The sequence below is a fragment of the Ursus americanus genome, chromosome 14, assembly GCF_024610735.1.
Source record: "Ursus americanus isolate L20-20 chromosome 14, mUrsAme1.1.p, whole genome shotgun sequence".
Classification (NCBI taxonomy): Eukaryota; Metazoa; Chordata; class Mammalia; order Carnivora; family Ursidae; genus Ursus; species Ursus americanus.
In genome coordinates, this window is record NC_142140.1 from 4224260 (window position 1) to 4241585 (window position 17326).

Consider the following 17326-nt stretch of genomic DNA (forward strand, 5'->3'; position numbering starts at 1 on the left):
TCAGTGAGGTACAGGGCGTGTTGCAACTTAGTGGCTAAAGCGCCTGATCCCGGACTACATTTTCCAGGAGGCCGTGCGGCGCGCATGGGCAGAAAAGCTGTGGCTCACGGGGCGGCAACTTTTGCACGTCCTCCCTGATCCTAGGGTTCACGCAGATTTTCGCAGCTCTACGGTGGGCGAGAGACCTCTGGGCTCTGCGCTCAGGCCGTCAACCCCTTCCGTAGCTGAGCAGAGCTAGGGTGAGCGCCCAGCCGGGTCCCACCATGGCCGCGAACGTAAGTGTCTCCTGGTTTGCCGGACCCCACCCATACGTCCCTTTCTCCCCGAAGGGGCCGCCTGGGTCCATCCTGCCTGCCTGGCCCTCGTCGGTGCGGCCAGCCCCATCTACCTCTGCAGGCCCTTGTTCCGGCTTTCCGGCAGCTAACCCGTCCGAACTTCACCTCTCTTGGTCTGTCCGGACCTCCTCGTCCGGCCGCACGTTTGCGGGGAGGGAGACTCAGGAGCTGTTCCCGGCATTGGGATCTCTTTGTGCTAGGAGCCTTCCCGCAGCCCCTCCTTTCATCCTCAGTTCCCGCCTGGGCCCTTGGGCTTCTCATTGACGGGCTCTGAGAGCTGGACGCGACCTCCGAGGGGTCCGCGGGAAGGGCGGGGAAGCCGATGCCGCTCAGGTGGAGCTGTCCATCAACTGACAGACTGGATTGTGCGGGCGGGCTGGGAGCTCCCCACCCTAAGGAAGCGTGTAAACCGAGGCTGTGATGCTGCAAAGGGGTGCGGGCGAGATTGGGAGCGGAGGAGTTAGAATGACTGTGAGAGGGAGTATTTGCCTACTGCCCGGCGCATTGTCTTCCTAGGTGTGTTTGTTTAGAGAGGCCGTGGCTGAAGTTGGTTCCCTTCAAAAGCCTGCTGGCCGTTTCTCCCTGCAGCCAGCCTGTCTCGGGAACCTTTCGATTTAAGCCCAACATTCATTCAACAAACCGAGCAGCACCTCCCACCAGGGTGCTGGGTGTGGGAGAGTCTGGTGACTCACCACTCCCCTCTGTGAAAGTGCTTCTGGAGCCAGCCCTGGTGCCCTGCCAGCCCCAGGACACTCCCTCCCTCCTGCTTTGCTGGAGTGTCCTAGCCACTCTCCCCTGGCCTGTTACACCCTTCTTCCAGCCTCTCCTCTGTCCCCAAGAGCCCTCTCTGCCCCCCCCCCACACCCCTGGAGAGGAGGGTTTATATCACTGACAGGCCTAGTGTGCTCCGCCTCAATTGGAGTTGTCTGGGAGACCTAGAAACTGTGAATGCTGCATCGAAAAGTCTCAGAGGCGGTTCAGACCCAGGGTCGGCTAGGGGAGAGGACAGTCAGGAGACCAGCCTACCCTCAGAGGTAGACTCGTGTCTGCCCCATACCATATTTTACAGATGGAGAAATTCCCCAGTAGGCGAAGGCACTCACAGCCAGCTTGGCCAGCTACTTCATGGGAAGATGCTGAAGACAGCAGGCTTTGGAGTCAGGCAGACCTAGGGGCAAACCCAGTTTCCTCCTCTCAGAAGCTGTGTGGCCTTAATCACTCTGGGTTTGTGTTTTGTCATGGAATCTGTTAGTGTGAAGTTGAAGGGAGTCAGCCTGTGCTTAGCACAGGGCCTGGTGCATAGACGGTGCTGGATACCTGAAAAAAAAAATCGATGTTCGCAGTCTGACCCAGATGGCCCCGGTGGGCAGAGACTGTCTTGGGGTATATTGGCACCTGACGTTTGCCAAGGAATGTGTATGCCTGTGGGTGTCTTCTGCAGCCCAATCTTTGCTGAGTCATCCAGGAGCTGTGTGCACGTTTACAGGGGCCACAGGGCCCGGTGAGGAAGAAGGATCTGAAGATAGTGGGGTGGAGCAGGGAGGTGGCCGAATTTCTTAACTGGTGTGACAACAAAACTGCCCTGCGACCTGGGTACCGTGAACCATCTCCATTTTATAAATGAGTCAACTGGATCAGAGAGGTGGAGCAACTAATGCAGGGTTACACAGCAAGTAATTTTCAGGGCCTATGTGTCAACCCGTATTCCATCACTCATTGCTCTTTGCTCCTGAGCCTAGAAAAGCTGATAATATTCCCACCCTTAGCACCTGTACCTTATGTCCTGTGTCCTAGATACTGAGCTGTCTGATGATTAAGTCCTTTGGTTCTCACCACAACCCTATACACTGGATTTTTATCTCCATTTTACTGATGGAGGAAATGGAGGGCGTAAAGGGGTTAACTGCTCACCCAAGGTCCCATAGCCTGAATTGAAGCCCACTCCTTCTGGCTCTGGAATTTGGCCCTTGACGATGATAGTCAGCAGCAGACACACACTTCAAACCATGCTTCTGTTATTGGCTGGATGAAACCAGACCCTCTGACGCTGGAGCTTGAGGCCTCCCATGAACCTGCTGGATGTGTCTAGCTGCCCTCATCTCCCTCCACCCCGTGCCTCCCTAGACCCAGCCAGAGCAGATAGGCAGCTCTGCTCCCAGAACCACTTCCTACTCGCTCCCCATTGCTCAGACAGGTCCCCCTGCTAGGAATGCCCGTACTCCAGAGTCTGCCTCAGATCCCAATCAAATGCCGCCTCCTCTGGGGAGCCTGCTGTGACGCCCCCCCCACCCCTGCTGGAAGGGGTCCCTCGTTTGGCACCGGATCTGCTCCTCACCAAGCACTCAGCATGGCCTAGTTCTGTTTGTGCCTGCGGCTCAATAGCCTACAGCCTATCATCCCCTTCCCTCACCTCTGCAAGACCCAGCATGGCCCTTGGGAGGCCGAGCCACCGTTTGTTGAATTAATAATATATGTCTAATAACCTCTTTGTAAAACAGTTTGGCAGTTTCTAAAAAACACACATCAGCCCTGTGATCCAGCAGTTTCACTCCTACGTGGATATGCATTACCCAATACCCAAGGTAAATGAAAGCACAGGTCTTCATAAAGACTTGTACAGGAATGTTCGTAGAAGCATTGTTTATAAGAGCTAAAAACTGGAAGCAACCAAAATACCCATCCACTGGTGACAGAGTCAACAAACGTGTACTCCTAGATGGAGTGCTGCTCGGCCATGTAAAGGAATGGGCTGCCACCACACACCACAGTGTAGGTGACCCTCCTCAGAATCTGGACGGAAAAGACTTTGTGCCGTATGATGGCCCCGTTGGTATCGGGTTCCGTAATCTATAATGATACAAGTTCAAATAGTTGTTACCACTGGGGGGTGGGGAGCTGGGAGTATTGGCAGGAAAGAGGCACAAGGTAATGTTCTGTGATGATAGAAACGTTCCGTATCTTGATTTGGACGTCAGTCAAATGGGGTAAGCATTTGTCAAAGCCCATCAAACTGTATGCTTTGCATTTTTACTGTGTGTAATTGAAACTCAATGAAGACAGTATGTGCAAATAGCAAAAATTCAATTTACTTCTTAAAAAACTGATTTTCATTTTGATTTTTTAAAATATTTTTTTCCTCAGTATTCCAGTACAACTAACAGGAGAGAACATGTCAAAACGACAACCAACCCCCAGCCAGGCTTCTTGGAACGGCTTAGCGAGACCTCGGGTGGGATGTTTGTGGGTCTCATGACCTTCCTGCTCTCCTTCTACTTAATTTTCACCAACGAGGTAAAATGTCTGGCATCCCTTTGTGCAGAGTGAGGGTCCCTGCGGTATTAGCAAAGGCTATAAATCCAGAGGCCGGATGTGGTAACAGGGCCTAGATTTTACAATAGGTGGGGTGAGGGCGAGGGTGATGGTGCTGAATGAGTCAGAATTCTTTGCCTTGTGACCTATCTCATAACTGACCTAAGTAGGAAGACGAATGGATTGGTTCACATGCCTGAAATCCTGCGGTAGCAACAGCTTCAGGCATGGCTAGATCCAGGTGTTCATGTTGGGTCACTAGGAATCTCCATTTTTCCATCTGCTGCCTCTTTTTCTCTCTTATGGATTTTTCTTTGACAAGCTCTTCCTTTGTGGTAGTTAAGGTGGCCCAGCAACTCCAGGGTCACATCCAAACAGCTTAGCAGCCGCATCTCTTCCAAAACCAATTTAGCAACAGTTGCAGAGAGATGTCTCAGTGTCCCAGCTTGTCTTAGTCCTCTCTCTGAATTAATCCCCGTGGACAGTGGACCCATGTTCCGATTGGCTAGGCCTGGGTCACATGTTTTGGGCAGCAGTACGGACGGGCCCATATAAACTACAAGGACTGAGGGGGTGAAGGGAGAAGGCAGAGGAAGATGGGGGAAGGGGCACACAGCAGACAAAAGCACCAGCTGTTCCCAGCATGAGGTAGTGCTGAGAATTAGGGGAGTGGGGTGTGCAGCAGGAAGAGGGCTGCCTGGCAAAGCAGGAGTCTTTGGCTCTAGTTCCACCTGTGCCACTTGCAAGGCCTCGGTTTTCCACCTGTAAGATGGGGAGATGAGTCTCCATGCTTCCCGAGGCTCCATCCTGCCGTGATACACCGCAGGAAGCACAACCGTGGTGAACCACACCTGAGTTGAAATCCTCCCTTTTGCTCACAGGGCCGCGCATTGAAGACAGCAACCTCCCTGGCCGAGGGGCTGTCACTTGTAGTGTCCCCTGAGAGCATCCACAGCGTGGCCCCGGAGAACGAGGGGAGGCTGGTGCACATCATTGGGGCCCTGCGGACGTCCAAGGTAGGTTTGGGGAGGGTCGCTGACCCCACCAGACGCTCAGGCACGTCGCTGGATGTTGTCTGGTTGAGGATTTTGAGCACAGGGGCTCTGGGGATGGATGCATGGGTGTGACTCCCAGCTGCCCCACTCAGCAGCTGTGTGGACCGATCACTCTCGAGTCTCAGCGTCTTCATCTGTAAAAGGCAGAGAACACCTGTAACAACCTGGGGGGCCAGCTTTGAAGAGTCATTAGATAGCTAAGCTCTTGGCTCAGTGCTTGGCACACGGCCGGAGGCTCGCAAGGAGGAGCTTTGACAGTTATGCTCAGCACGCGTGGCTCGTGCGGGGCTGGAAAGTACTCTGGTTATCGGACCTCTTCTGTTTGAACCTTAAATATGCTGTTGTCGGGCCGTGCCGCCCAAGCCGGGACCGTCAGACTCCCGGTCCCCAGGCAGTGGGTGTGAAGGACTTAGGACAGGCAGCTTCCCCCAACTCTCCCGCCCGAAGCAGCCCTGTAGTCTCCATCCTGTCCCTGTCCTCTGTACCTGTCTCTCGTCCAGCCCTGCTTCCTCCGGCCTCATGTGAGTCTTGTCCTGTAGTCCCTTTTTTTGACTTGTGTGATTCTTTTCGAAGCTCTTGTCTGATCCAAACTACGGGGTCCACCTTCCGGCTGTGAAGCTGCGGCGGCACGTGGAGATGTACCAGTGGGTGGAAACCGAGGAGTCCAGGTGAGGCGCCGGGGACCGAAGCCTCGAGCAGGGGTAACGGAGATACAGATGTTAGGATGTGATGCACGTGGCGTTTGATTTTGACACTTCTGAAATTTAAAGTATTAAATCTTCCTGTTCAAGAAATGTCAGATAATCCCGAAATTCCTTATCAGTGATCATTTGTTCGAAGGTGGCAGAAATCTAACGAGAGTGGCTCCAAGGAGGAGGGAGGATGAATTAGCCCCCTTGTGCAGGACGTCATGCGGGGATGCCCAGGCCCGAGACATGCCTGGATTCAGGCCGCAGACAGTGCTTTCCTATGTGTGGCCTCTCCCAGGCCAGAGCAGAGGTGGCCCCAGCTTGTGTCCTGTCCATTCTAGCACAAGTCTGAGGGCAGGTGTCCTTAGGCAGGTGGGGGTCACTAAGCGGCATGGATTGCGAGTGAGGGGTGGGGAGGTGGCTAGGGGAGCCAGGGCAGCTGGAGGGGGGCCTCCGTGGGGCCGTCCTGGAGCACAGGGTACAGCCACGTCTCTGAGCCCCGAGAGCAGGGCTGCAGCCCTTGGTGTGGGCCGAGTGGAGGCACATTTCAGCTCAGGATGAGAAAGCTCTTTCCTCCAGTGTGGGCCTTTGAGGGGTGGAGTTGGGGATTTTGACCTGGTCGCCCCAAGGTACTTCCAGCTGCAGATGCTTAGAGATGGGAAAGCCTCCGGGGTGGTAGGCTGACTGTGGGGCTGCCTGTGCTTTCCCCACAGGGAGTACACCGAAGATGGGCAGGTGAAGACAGAGACAAGGTACTCCTACAGTGAGTACGGGGCCCGCCCCATCCCGCACACTTGTGGTCTCTGCCCTTAGCGGAGGCTGACGGCAGCGGGGGAAGGCGTGGAACGAGGCATCGGGAACCCTGGGTGCCAGTCCTCGGAGTCCTGCTCTTCCATCCATCCAGCGAGGCTCCAGGAGCCATCCCTTCGGCCCTGGAGTGGCCACGGGCTTGGATAAAAGGACACTGAGCCAGTGGGCCTCAGACACGTGGCCACTCTTACCATAGTTTCTGAGTTGTTCCCTCTCCCTGTGACAGACACCGAATGGAGGTCAGAAATTGTCAACAGCAGAAATTTCGACCGAGAGATTGGCCACAAGAACCCCAGGTGAGAGCCGGGTGCCCAGGCCTGAGCGCGGTCTTGCCTGCCACTTGCAGGTCCCAGCCTCAGCTTCCTCATCTGAGCGGTGGGATTGAGTTCCTTCTGCCTCATGAGCTGATGAAAGTCTGGGACATAGTTCTGAGGCCAGCTGCTGTGCTGGGCACCAGGAACACGGAGGCAAGACCTGACTTCCTGAGGCTCCCCTCAAACAAGTCAGAATGTGAGGCCTGGACTTAGCGCCTGGAGGGACTTGCACGTCCAGCGCTGGGGAAGCGTTTTGTTAATAGCCGTGGGGGTGGGAAGACAATCAGAAAGGGCTTTCAGAAGGCAGTGGCATTTGATGTGGGCCTTTGTAGGATTTTGGCCAAGGGCAGTTAGCTCAGAGATACGGGGGTGGTGAAATGGGCTTAGTGCTGGAACGTGGCTAGAGCTGTGGGCGGGACTGTGCCAGGAGGGGCTTTGGGTGTGCACAGGGGGCTCGGGAGCTCCCTGGGACTGGGAAGGCTCAGAGAGGGTGTGAAGTCCACAGAAGGTCCATCTGACAACCGGTGGCTGGGGTGGGACAGGCCGGTAGGGCTCTAGGCAAGGAGGTATGAAGCTCTGGGGGATACGAGACACCTCCACTCAGGTGAGGGGGACAGGAGCATCCCAGGGGGGAGGTCTGGTGAAGACAAGATGTCCACAGTGCCTGGGCTGGTCTGGACTCGCAGGAGACCCCTGGGCGGGACCCCTGCCCGGCATAACCCAAAGAGAGCAGAGAGCTCCTGGCCGGCGCCCTGCCCCGCCAATAGCTCCTTCTCTCTCCCAAAGCGCGATGGCAGTGGAGTCGTTCACGGCAACAGCCCCCTTCGTCCAGATTGGCCGATTCTTCCTCTCGGCAGGTGAGTCTCTGCCCCTTCGGATGAGCCAGCGGCACCCAGAGGCCCCGTGCTTCTACTTGGCCACCTCCCAGGAGCTGGGGTCCCTGCTGCGCTGGGTGTGGGATCAGCCTGCACGGTCCTGGCGTCGTACGTTGGGCCGGGGGCCAGAGGGAAGACAGGTCCCCAGGAGGTGGGGGACTTGTGTAGGACAGCCCCACCCCAGCCAGGCTGCTCTGAAACATGGTCTCTTTCAGAGAATAACTACCAGGCCCTGCTGGTGCCTGATCTGACCAGACAGAGCTGAGAGCCCCCGCCTTAAGCAGCCCCAGAGCCAGTGGTAGAGACAAGGCTGCCCCCCAAAGGGTCCCCCTCTGAGCCCCACCCAGCACCTAGCAGTTCATTGCAGGTGTCCCTCCCCACCCAAGTGACTCCAAAGAGAGGCTTTCCAGGGACAAGGTGGTGCCACTGGCCACAGTAAGTCCTGGGGTGGGAGAGCAAACACACAGGCCCCAGGTAGCCAGGGTGAGGGAGGAGGGGTGGAGGCCCAGCGCTCCACCAGGATGCTCCAGGGCCTGGCTTGTCTGCCACCTGCCCTGTCGCTCAGCTGGTGGCTGCTGTGCCAGGCAGCTGCGGCCTCAAGGAACCGCATGCAGCTGGGGAGCCAGGTGCAGACCAGTGACTGCATCCGAGGCAGAAAGGGTGCAGGGCTCAGGCTGTTCCCAGAGCTCAGTGGCTCCCGCTGGTCCAGACGGCAGGCAGGGAGGCTTCCTGGAGGAGGCGGAGACGGAAGGGGGCTGGCGGTATGGAAGGAGGGTTTGGAAAGGGCGCTCCTGGTGGGAAGGAAGTCGGCCGAGGGGTGTGCAGATCGGGGGCGGGGCTGGAGGGTTTGTTCGCACACCACTCTTGGAACCACTGCACGCTTCTCAGGCCTCATCGACAAAGTTGACAACTTCAAACCACTGAGCCTGTCCAAGCTGGAGGACCCGCACGTGGACATCGTTCGCCGGGGAGACTACTTCTACCACAGCGAAAACCCCAAGTATCCGGAGGTGCGCAGGGGCTTGGGCCGTTCACGTAGCAGAGATCAGGGCCCTGGGAGTGCTGCCCCTTGGACAACACACAGGAGGCACCTTCCTGCTTGGGATACCGATTTGGTTCAATTGAATCCGCTTGGCGGAATGAGATTGGAGGGGAGAAGCCTCGAGGTGATGGGACCACCTGGGCAACAGTGTGGAGGCCGGAAGAGCATGTGAGCTTTGGGGTTCGAGGGTGGCTGCTCCCGGCCTCACTCAGCCCACTTCTCTTCCACCCCCAGGTTGGAGACCTGCGTGTGTCCTTTTCCTACGCTGGGCTGAGCGGCGATGACCCTGACCTGGGCCCAGCTCACGTGGTAACTGGCTTCCCCAGGGCACAGCCAGGCAGGGCCTCCTAGCCTTCCCCTGTGTGCAGTGCCCGAGCGCTCGGGACCCTTCCCCTAGGCCATGCGGGCGTGCGCTCCCCTCCGCAAGGGGGCGGGCGTGCTTCTGAGCGGCTTCAGAGCCCTGTGTGCTCCGCACTGTCCGTGGCATCCGTGGCCCCCACGTTACGGGGCCTGTCCCCTGCTGCTTTCCAGGGCGGGACCTCCTAATGATGCCTGTGAGAGTTCTGCCAATCGCATGCAGCCTTTCTTCCCCCGGCCCCTAGTTTTTGCTCTGTAACTCCTGGTCTCAGGTGCCTGACCCTGTCACCTGCAGTCCCAGCCCTGGCCCCCCGCCCCACCCTGATGCAGGCTGCTGCCGGGTCCACCCCCGCACTTGGAACGGAACCCCCCCGCCGAGCTCCGGGCTGGCAGGGTCTCCTCCCTCACTCTCCCAGCGGGCACACAGTGCGAGGGCTGCTGGGCCGGGCCGGCCGATGCCCTCAGCTCTGACGCTAAGGTCTCTGACCAGGTCACTGTGATCGCCCGGCAGCGGGGTGACCAGCTGCTCCCCTACTCCACCAAGTCTGGGGACACCTTGCTTCTCCTGCACCACGGGGACTTCTCAGCAGAGGTGAGTTGCTGCTGCCTATCTGTGTGGGGGAGGGCAGCCGGCTCCCTCCCTCCCTCTCCCTGCCCGGGGTTAGTCAGTCAGTGCCCGCACGAGAGGGCACAGTCGCGCGATGAGGCGGGGAGAAGAGACGGAAGGAGTAAGAGTCTCCCCGCGTGAGCAGCAGACTGTGCGGCACGAAGAACAGGAGAGGGGGCACAGCAGAGCCCTCCGCTCGGGCTTCCCGTCTCCTGCGGGGGGCAGGGCGGGGGACTTGTCCGAAGACCCAGTGAGTGAGGACCCCCTCGTGCTGAGTGTTGTGGACGGGGGGCCGGTGCCCTGAAACGCAGACAGGGGGACGGGAGATTGACTCTGACAGTGGTCAGGGGAGGCCTCTCTGAGTGACAGTTCTGCATCACAGGTGAAGAGAAAGGGGTCGAAGCCAGCAGCGTGGGGGGGTCAGGCAGTCACTGAGGCAGGAAGGGGAGCACTAGGAGTGCCCGTGCGGATGCCGCCCAGACAGGAGGCGGGCTGGGGAGGCGGGGCTGCCCAGCGGGCAGGGGCACCCCCCGAAGGGTGTGGGGCTTCTTTCAGAGCATCAGGGGACTGGGGGGGGACTTAGAGCTGCAGAATTCTGGGACGGGAGTGAGGGCCCCGTCCGCATCTGTAAACTGGGAAGGGTCATGCGTCACCTGACTCCCATCCTTGGGCCGATTATGCGTATAGTTCGGTTGCATGCCCTGAAACTTAGCCTCTCTTCTCTAGGCAGAAACCGTTCTCTTTCATGGAAAAATCGTTTTGTATTGTTGATGAACGCCGTGTGTCGCAGGTGGGAAGTTCTGTCCTTGCCTGGAGCAGGACTGCAGGACTTCTCAATCCCTAAAGGCTTGGAAAGGGAAAGGTAGTGGGCAGGAGGCCGGGCGTAGCTCTGGCCCTTTGACCCTGTTCCTAGGCCCTCAGCTGCCTTCCTTCTCACTTCAGCCCCTAGCCCCAGGGGGTGACGGGCCTCGCCTTCTGCTTGATCCAGGCCCGGGGTGTGGCGGGCTGCTGCTCAGGGGTCCAGTTACCAGCTTCAGGGCGGGGCTGCCACCTCCCACTTGGGCGGGCATGAGTCACCCTTTCCATCAGTAGCTCTCAGGGAGTTTCTAAAATTAGGAGGCTTTGCCCAGGCCTCTTCTCTCTCCTGCAGCTCTGGTCCCACCCCACCCACAGCCTCCTGCAGGTGGAGGCCTGGGTCTCTGAGCTGTCCCCCAGAGAGAAGTGGCCTCCAGATCTCCTAGGAGGGAGGGCTCAGCCTGGGCTGACCACCCTGGGCCTCCAGCACAGGGTCTGGGGTCTCTGCCAAGCAGGGAGAGAAGATCCTGAGCCAAAGAGGTGAGAGCCCTGAGGAGGAACCCAGACTCTGCGAGGCAGGATGCCCAGATTCCAGTCCCAGAGGCAGGAGGGGTTCTGTGTGGACAAGTGTGCACACTGGAGACAGCCCCAGCTCAAGGCCCGCTCTGCCTTCCACGGGCTACAGGACCTTGAGCCAGTTGTTTATCCTCTTGGAGGATAAGAGAATTATGATCCCTGTTTTATGTGGTTGTTGTAAAGATTACGCATCCATTTATTCCGAACCTCAGTTTCCTTATCTGTAAACTGGAGATAAGTGTGTCTACCTTGTGAAGTTAGTTTGAGGACTGAGTAAAGCATTACTGGAAAGCACTGAGGACGGCCACTAATAGGTGGTAGGCAGTAAGTGTTAGCTGTTGTTACTGTTACTGTCCTAGATAGTGACGGTGGGGGGCGGGGGCTCTCTAAGGAAGCGGCATTCAGACCAACACCAGAAGAATGTGTAGGAGCCCGCCAGGCAGGACTGTGGGCAAGCCTGCTTCAGGCGGAGCTAGCACATGTGCAAAGGCCCGGGGGCAGGAGGAGGACACTCGGCCTGGTCCCCGGACAGGCGGCAGGGCCTTGGCAGGTGGCGGTGGGGAGAAGGTAACGGAAGCAGGGAGGCCAGTGGGGAGGAGGCTCCGGCAGTCGTCCTGGCGGGAGAGGGTGCTGGTGGTGAGCGATCTGGGAAACGTGGACACAGCACTGACAGGACTTGCTGATGGGCCGGATGCGAGGTGGTCCCTGTGGGGAGGAACGAGCCAAGTGTGACACCCCGGTTTTGGCTTGCGCAGGCAGGAGGTGGCTGCAGCATTCGCTCAGGCGGACGTGACAGAGAGGAACAGGTGGGGGAGGCTGCAGGGTCAGTGTCAGACGACACGTGGGCTGTGGAAGGCCCAGGGCTGCGGCTGGAAACCGGGGGCACTGGTGGCGAGGCGCCGGGGAAGTGGATGGCGCTGGCCGGGAGGGCGCGAGACCGAAGCCGCCACCGAAGTGCAGAGGGCGGAGGGCAGCCCAGCCGGGGGAGAAGCGGGGGAGCGCGGAGAGCGAGGCGCCCCGGAGTCACGTGAAGAGCGTCCGCGGTGCAGCAGCGCACACGCCGCCGCCAGGGGTGGTGGTCACTGAGCCTGGAAAGGAAGCACTGTCGTGAGGAGGGCCGCTTCGTTCCAGCTGAGGCGGCGGCCCGGGGACTTCTTCCCTTCCACACACAGCTCCTGCCCCGTCCTGTGCTGCGCCCTCGCCTCCCCGGTCTGCTCGGAAACGGCCAGCGGCTCCTGGGTTGGCGTGGAGTGCACCCCTTGGCACCGGCCCTGCCAACTGGGGAGCTGGGGGCCCCTCAGAGACATGAGGCGTGACACCCCCTCCCCACCTTGTCCTGCAGGAGGTGTTCCGTAGAGAACGGAAGAGCAACTCCATGAAGACGTGGGGCCTGCGGGCCGCTGGCTGGATGGCCATGTTTATGGGCCTCAACCTCATGACCCGGATCCTCTACACCCTGGGTAGGTGTGCGGAGACGGGTCGGGGGGATCTTGTTTATCCTCGTGCAGCCCGGGCGCCTGCTCTGTGCTTCTCATGCCACCGTGGCCCTTTCCGGCCTGTTCAGTGCTCCTCAGGGCGGAGACGGCACGGGGCCCACGTCTGCGTCCCACTCCACAGCGTTGGGATGAACGGGCCGAAGAAGGCAGACTCGAGGGACAGATGCTTTCGGGGGTGGGGGTGGGGATCGCTAACGCCTGGGAGGCTGGTCTAGGCCCCATGGTCGGAGGGTCTGGCCCATCTGTCCCCAGCTCACCTGCTCCTTCCTTTAGCCCTTCACAAGTGAATGGGCACAGCGAGGTGAACGGGCACGGCGAGGTGACCGGCCCCCGTTTGCAGCGTGCCAGACCTGAAATCGGTTCCGTCAGAGCTCTGGACACTTGGGCCTTTCCCTTTCCTGTCTCAGCTTCAGTTACCTCACACCTCATGGGCAGTTTGTGAATGTTTGGCAAATAGGAAATACCCCCAAACCGTAATGGTTCCCTCCCCCACCCCAAGACCTGGGCTCAACTGGGGGCAGCCAACAAGTCGGGAGTGCCACGCAGAGCACTGGGCCGCTCGCTTGGCCAGAGTCGGCACCTGTGAGCCCAGCAGCTGCCAGATGACCCAGCCTGGCACAGGACTGAGGCCTCGGGTGATTGAGTAAGTGCTGGCCCCACTGTTGATCTGGGAGGATGGCGTGTCTCGGGGACTTGCCCACAAGCCTTTACCCCAGTGTGCCCGTGCCCAATCTGATGATTCCATCCAGCCTGCACTGGGCCCCATAGAAACCTCTCCCCCATTTACCCTTTCCAGCTGGGAAGAGGTCTGGCCACAGTACCTCCCAGGCTAGGCGGGAAGAGGACACTTCCCCTCCAAGGCTTTCTCGGGACAGCTGGGTTGTGCTCAGAACAGCCAGCCGGATCTCGCGCACCACCTGGGAGAGATGAGAATCTGATCACAGTCCTCCATCTTTCCTTTGCACTGAGCCCCTCCTGGCTGTGGGACCCTGGGCCAGCCATCTCCGCACTCGGAGCCTCGTCCCCTCATCGTCAGATGAGGAGGTGGGAGTCCGGCTCAGAGGGCCCTCCGATTCTCCGTTCATCTGGAATGCTGACGCTCCAGACCCAGGACAGATGTCAGAGCGCAGAGGGGTCGGAAGTGCAGGCGGAGTGACTGGGGGAGCTACAAGGCGGCAGCACTCATTCACTGTGTTTGGGCAATAAGTACTTATTGAGTGCCTGCTGTGTGCAGGACACCGCTCTAGACCCCGGAGACCTGCAGTGAGCAGGACAGACAAGGTCCCTGTCCTCTCAAGGCTCAGAACCATGGCCAAGAGCTCGGGCTCTGGGCTCAGACAGTCTTGGGTTTAAATCTTGGCTCTGGCACTTTCTAGCTGCAGGACATTGGGCAAGTTGAACTGCCTGGGCCTCGGTGACCTTGTGGGTAAAGTGAGGGTAAGAATAGTACCAGCCTTGCCGGCTGGGCATGAAGGTTTGAGGAGATGGTCCACATAGTGCCCGACGCATGGTCGATGCACAAAAACACAAACTCTGCTTATTAGGAGGGCCAAGGTGGGCTATATGTGGGGACAGACCAAGAAGAGCCAAGAGGTGGCCTGCAGGGTCCTGTAGTCATGGCAGGGCAGCAGGCCTTGCTCTGCAAACCCAGGGGCAGCAGACCACTGGGGCCTCCTGGAACTGAGGAAAGAGTCCGCGCACGGACTGACGTCAGCTATGGAATGCCAGCCTGGAGGGGGTAGACAGGCCAAGGACAGCGTGAGTGCAGACGGATTAGCTGGATCCTAGACTTTACCATACTGGGCCAGTGGCCAGTGACCAGTGAGATCCTTGAGGTGGGGGCCGGCTTAGCGAATTTATTTCCCTCTGCCCTGCACAGAGCTGGGCACAGAGATCCTTGGTAATGACTTGAATGAACAGATGCCTCCAGGAATGGCCGAGGAGCCCACACAGGCACCCACAGAAGGTTCTGCCCAGTCTGTGAGCGTGCAGCAAATGGAACGTGCCACCATATGGGCAGATGTCTTCTATTGGCCGCAGACTGACGGCAGCATCCATGGTTTTAGAGGCGACTGGGCACTTCCACCTGCCTGCTCCCCTGGAGCGGTGCACGGTACGCACGCCTTCTGTGGACCCGCCAGCTCTCGTGGGAGGCCGTTTGCCTTCCGCCCCGAGCCCTCTCCTGTCCAGACCAGGCAACGTGGGCCCATCCTGGTCTACGGACGGGAATGATCTGCTCACCTCACGTGACGCAGAGCGTGGTGGCCCCGGGAGCCTCACCAGCTTTCTCTTCCTCACAGTGGACTGGTTCCCCGTCTTCCGAGACCTGGTCAACATCGGCCTGAAAGCCTTTGCGTTCTGCGTGGCCACCTCGCTGACCCTGCTGACCGTGGCCGCCGGCTGGCTCTTCTACCGGCCCCTGTGGGCCCTCTTCATCGGCTCGCTGGCCCTGGTGCCCATCATCATTGCTCGGACACGGGTGCCAGCCAAGAAGCTCGAGTGACTCAGGCCTGGCGCCCGCCCCACACCTGTGTGATCCTCAGGCTCCAGCCCCCCCCGCCCCTCTTGACCCCGAGTCAGTCTTGGACTCCGCGCCTGCTCCACTGGCCGAGGGGCCAGACTTGGCAGTGTGCGTGCCTGTCGGGTCTGGCGCTCACCGCTTCACGTCCTGCCCGCCCTTTCCCTTGCCCGTGGGCGGCCCCGTGAGCAGAAGGCAGCTCCTGCTGGCGGTGGCCGGCGTTCTCCCTGCTTCCTTCCCTTCTCTCGGGACCGCGTGTGGCCGCGTCAACGTGTCTCACTTAGCTGAAGTCTGCCGACAGGGAGGTGGTGACACGCCGCACAGACCCCCGGCTCCGTGAGCCCACGGGGCCAGCTCGGCTCTCTGCGCAGTGCCGAGCGCCAGGACCGACCCGGCGTGCGCCCCCCACGCACGGGGCCACACCCCAGCCTGGGCATAGGACCCGCCTCGGTACTTAAAACACAGGAACACCACTGAGGTCATGGTGAGGGACACTGGACATTCGTTGGGCTTGACGTGAATTTTATGGTTTGGCCAGAAACTTCGTGTGTAGGATTCCCAGAGGCCCCGTCGGCAGTGTTGGCCTTTGTCACACTTCGCGGTATTCTCCCACCTGAGGAGGGACTTGTTTCCAATCCGCTTTAAAGAAACAAAGCGCTGCTTGAATGATGAGTTCAGACTGTTACAGAAAACTCCTTTTCATCTGTCCCTTGCGTTCATGGAAGGTATTCAACAGGGCTGTGACTTACGGGTTTAAAAGAAGTTACGTCTGGCAGTGCTCAGCTTGGAGGTGCTTTTGAAGCCAGAGTTAGCCAAGGGGCTCCGCTCGGGGGGAAGACGGGAATTGGTACGAGGCGGAGAAAGGCATCTCCTTTCATCCTCTGGCAGCAGAAACTACCGACTCCCTTGAAGATGAATTCGGAGTTTTTAGCCAACCCTGAAAGGAAAGCTTTCTGACCCTGAGTGGGCTCCCCCACAAGTGCCCCCCGTTAACCTGAAGCAGGAACCTCCCGGAGGCCTGAGGCTTGTGTCGCTCTCAGGCCTCATTCCTTTCATGGAGGAGGGGGGGGGGGCTTCACGTTGGCCACTGGGCCCGGGCGCCTGCCTGAGTGACTCCTGTCACGTCCCCGTCCGCAGCTTCCCTCCCACGTACAGTCTACCTGCACTGCACCCCGTTCCCTCTCACCCCTGCTGAAAGACCAAGTATGCCGTCACCTTGATGGTCAGAAGATCCTTCGTGCACCGTGTATCTTTTTAGGACTTGGACTTGTTCTGCTTGGCTGGGAGTGGCTGTTCCCGCAGGTTAGTTGCGGTTGAGTGATGGGAAGTCCTGAAGCAGCAGCCTCGCCATGTCTCGCTAGCCTGCGAGGCCTGCGGTGCAGCCGAAGATTCTTCACGCCGACAGCAGCCAGCCCGGAGAGGCCTTACCTGGGCTTCGGAACCGAAATAGTATTCACGACTGCAGTTGTCACGGCATCTCTCGACTCTTAAAGGATGCTTCCGGAGAACCGTACAACTGGGTGGTGGCTACATACAAAATCTGTGGGATTTGGTTTGTGTAACTTTTTCTAGTACAGATTTTAAATTACTACAAATTTCAGTATGTTTTTAAAGAGCAGAAGAATGTTAAATATTTGAAGTCTTTGGGAAATCATGAAATTTGTATTATCTTTGTATTTTTGGATAAAAATTGAAAATAAATTTTTTGATAGCTTTTATAGGATCTTGCCGTTACTTTTTTGAAATTTCTATCTTAAACAGTTCGGCCATGGAACTGATTAAGAACCGTATGAATTTTTAGAATTCAGTTCTAAGTAGCTTTTAGTGGTTAAAATAGGTTTCAATTTTTCTTAAAAGGGCAATTTGATATTTTTAGCACTTAGAAGCCTTACCTACCGAAGCCCACCTTGTTTTGGACTGATTTAAAGGACTCAAACCTCCCCCAGCTTCAGAATGCATCAGAAGAGGTGGCTGCAGCCACAAGGGGACACCATGCGACAGCACCCCGTCTCCCCGGGCTTTAGGTTGGCAGAGACCCCAAGTCCAGCCCCAAGCCTGCCACGGCCTGGCTGTGCGACAGTGGCGAGTCTGCGATCTCGGGGTCTCAGCTTCCTCATCTAGAAAAGGGTGGTGATGCTTTCCTCCCTTCGGCGCGGCGAGGCCTCGATGAGCTCAAGCCCACGCAATGCCTGCCGTGTGGCACGGGAGCTCTTCCCTTTTGCCTCCTGTTCGGAAGCAGTGGGCAGCCGCTGACTGTCCACCCTGGAGCTGACAACGTGTGTACTTTCTGTGACAAGATCTGAAGCAGGTGATTTCCCGAACCTCTTCGCAGACCTGAGTTCAGTTCCAGGACGCCTGCAAGGAGCGGACATCTGCCCCAGTGACAAGTTGCTTACTGCCAGGCGAGAGCGGGCTCTGGCGCGGAAGCCGAGGCCCTGCGGTTTCCGTGGCAACCCCGTCTGTTTCTCAACACCAGCCCTCGGCCCAGCCCTGGCGGCGGATGAGTCACGCCCCAAGTGTTTTGTTTCCCTTGGATAGAACTGGCTCG

At 58.4% G+C, this 17326-nt stretch overlaps 1 protein-coding gene across 1 annotated transcript; it reads left to right on the forward strand.

Moving 5' to 3' along the window:
* The first annotated feature begins 83 nt into the window (after nucleotides 1-83).
* TMEM43 (transmembrane protein 43) lies at nucleotides 84-16496 on the forward strand. Its single transcript, XM_045812471.2, has 12 exons — nucleotides 84-275; nucleotides 3477-3626; nucleotides 4526-4660; nucleotides 5273-5367; nucleotides 6102-6151; nucleotides 6425-6494; nucleotides 7299-7369; nucleotides 8276-8397; nucleotides 8664-8738; nucleotides 9277-9378; nucleotides 12107-12224; nucleotides 14561-16496. The coding sequence occupies exons 1-12, from the start codon at nucleotides 264-266 to the stop codon at nucleotides 14761-14763; spliced, it is 1203 nt and encodes a 400-aa protein (XP_045668427.1). The 5' UTR covers nucleotides 84-263; the 3' UTR covers nucleotides 14764-16496.
* Nucleotides 16497-17326: the final 830 nt, after the last annotated feature.

Coding starts and splice junctions, on each gene's coding strand:
- TMEM43 (XM_045812471.2), top strand. Junction 4,661..5,272: donor GGGCCCTGCGGACGTCCAAG/GTAGGTTTGGGG, acceptor TTCTTTTCGAAG/CTCTTGTCTGATCCAAACTA. Junction 6,152..6,424: donor AGAGACAAGGTACTCCTACA/GTGAGTACGGGG, acceptor TCCCTGTGACAG/ACACCGAATGGAGGTCAGAA.